This window comes from Pterocles gutturalis, unplaced genomic scaffold, assembly GCF_000699245.1.
Source record: "Pterocles gutturalis isolate BGI_N339 unplaced genomic scaffold, ASM69924v1 scaffold158, whole genome shotgun sequence".
Lineage (NCBI taxonomy): Eukaryota > Metazoa > Chordata > Aves > Pterocliformes > Pteroclidae > Pterocles > Pterocles gutturalis.
Window position 1 is genome coordinate 1,493 of NW_010117606.1, and position 2,707 is coordinate 4,199.

The window sequence follows — 2,707 nt, forward strand, 5'->3', positions numbered from 1 at the left end:
GCTGAATGTATATTTTATACATATATAATAGTAGATCATTCTGTTTCTTCTGCTGCATAGCTAATAGTCTGTCCCATTCTTTTAATCAGAAAAAAATATCAGAAATATCACTGATGAAATGAGTGTTTTATTTTCTAGGGAGGACTGTAAAGAGAGCTGAGAATGAGATGGACTTACCATGAAAGACCTGAAGCTCTTGGGATGTACATTATCAATGAGCTGCAGATGAACAGAGTGTATGCCTCAGAGGATGAAAGGGAATGTGGACTGGGACTCTGACAACAACATTTGTGACACAGGTGAGAAGCATTCAAATTATTCCAGAAAGACCACTAAACAGGTGGGCCACACGTCTAGCCTCCTGAAGGAGGTAAACATGAATTATTCGCAGACATGCAGTCCTCGTTGCAACTCTGCTGGACCTTCAGATAACCAGGAGCTTCCTGCAGAGTTGCACTGTGAAGACGAAGAAACCTTTGAGACCTATCACCAGAAACGAGGTGAGGGTACAGCTGGGATATTTGTCCCCTCCAGTACCGACTTTGACCTGCAGTATGAAGATAAACCTTTAGAGCCCTGTTCTTCTGAGCGGTCCAATAAACCATGGAGAAGAATGCATGACGATAATGAAAATACTGTTCTTGCTGCTGTGTTTGATGAGGACCTGGAGCCTGTCTCTGAGGAAGCTTTGTCATATCGGTGCAAGAAGTGTGGTTCCTCTTTCCAGGGTATGAAAGAGCTGCAGGAACATAAGCGAACTCACCTTGTGGAAAACTCCTACCGATGTCCCATCTGTGCCAAAGAGTTCTTCCGTGCGGCAAATTTGCGAATGCACAAGCTCATTCATTCTAGTGACAGGCCACACAAATGTCCAGAGTGTGACAAGGGTTTCATTCGCACGGCTGATGTCTGGAGGCACCTACGCAATGTGCACAAGATAGAGCGCTCCATGGTGATCCTGGGAAACGGCATGGCGAGGAACCCATGGTCTGTAGTGCACCGTAACCAACACGCTGCTGAGTACACTGATCAGCCTTGTGCAGAAAACCGAAAGTCTGAGGAAGACGACTATAAACCTTATGCCTGTCCAACGTGCGGCAAAAGTTTTGATAAGCCTAACCTGCTTTCCAAACACAAAGTGATCCACCGACAAGACAAGCCCTATAAGTGCGAGGAATGTGGCATGGCGTTCATCCAGCTGCTCAGGCTGAAAAGACACCAGCAGACTCACTCTGGGGAGCGTCCCTTCTATTGCGAGGAGTGTGGAGGGACGTTCACCCGGCTGGCATCGCTCCACCGCCATCACCGCATTCATACTGGGGAGAAGCCCTACTCTTGCAGTTACTGTGGTCATTCCTTCACTGAGTCAGGTACTCTACGGAGGCATGAGCGCACACACAAATTGGATAAATCTTAGTTTGTGGTTGTGATCTTTTTGGTTTCTTCTTACCTGAACAAGGCTGCTCAGTTGGGCTGAAGAAAGCACTCCACTGCATGCGCTCTGGCCAGTCCAGACCCACTTCTCAGCAGTAGCTGGCAGGGAACACTGCATCATGGGGATTTCTGGAACTTGTACTGGTAGAGATTGTACTCACTGGCTTTAGACTGGCTTTGTATGAAAAAGTAACGTAATTACCACTAAGTAGTGAAATGTGGGACTTGAGAAGACTGAAATCACTCACGTGCTCGCACTGTCTCAGTTTGCTGAACTGACAATGCATCAGCTTGAGCTTTTTGCAGGGATGTGTGGGCTATGAGACTTTTTTCTGCAGTCTTGGTCACTGGATAAATTGGCCCTGCCCTTTTGAGTGCGATGTGTCTTTGGCACTGGGTTTGGAGATGTGTTGTTGGAGTGTTGTGATTTAGCAAAGACCTGCAGAGTTGTCCCTCTATCCTTTCTCCCCTTACATTCTGCTGAGTTTTTCTTTCCATTACTTTTTTTTTTATTTGGAGGGGAAGTATCATGTTTTGGGTACTTAAAAAACAAAACCACAAAACAGTTCCTTAATAAACTCAACTGTTACCAGCTGCATTTCATGAGTGTGTCTATCTAAGGGAGTACCGATCTCTTATGCACGTTCGTGTGATGAGTTGAATGTGTTCATAATGGAAAGAGTTTTCTTTTTGCTGTGATGGTGCATGTTCTGGTGTGAGGAAATTAACTACATTTGTGTCTCTGATGGAACTATGCACTCTGAATCTGTCCAGCTGAGTATTACAGTAGCAAATGTTTGAGGACACAAAATTGAAAGAGCAGGAAAAAGGCCAAATTGAAGCCACTTTTGCTACTCATTGCATAGGAGTTGTCTTCGTTTAAACATTTTCACACATAAGGAAGCTTCTCTAACAAAACCGTGTTTTGTGTTCTGTGACGTGTCCGAGTACTACTCGAAGTGTCTGCTAGACTCTTCACTTTGATTTAGATTCAAATGTTTAGTGAAGAAAAATTTCCTTAGAAACTAGCCCTGCAGACTCAGGCAGGTGCTGCCAAATACCCCAGGGTTGTAGCTTCCAAAGCGGTGTGTATTGCCTCAGTTAGGGCAGTGGGGTTTTTAACTTTCAGACTTAATAATGACACTTAATGTACTGTGGCAGAAGCATCCAGTTTGTCCTGAAGTTGGGGCCCTAATTTCCTTTCTGTGTCAGACAGCTTAGCTTCCTTTCCTCTGCCAGCTGCTATAATTTCACTAATTTCTTTCTAATGCGT

At 44.8% G+C, this 2,707-nt stretch overlaps 1 protein-coding gene across 1 annotated transcript; it reads left to right on the top strand.

Annotated features, from left to right (window-relative positions):
* Window positions 1-250: 250 nt before the first annotated feature.
* LOC104463463 (zinc finger protein 501-like) lies at window positions 251-1,417 on the top strand. Its single transcript, XM_010075821.1, has 3 exons — window positions 251-299; window positions 429-928; window positions 1,061-1,417. Exons 1-3 carry the CDS (start codon window positions 251-253, stop codon window positions 1,415-1,417), a joined length of 906 nt encoding a protein of 301 aa, XP_010074123.1.
* The last annotated feature ends 1,290 nt before the right edge of the window (window positions 1,418-2,707 follow it).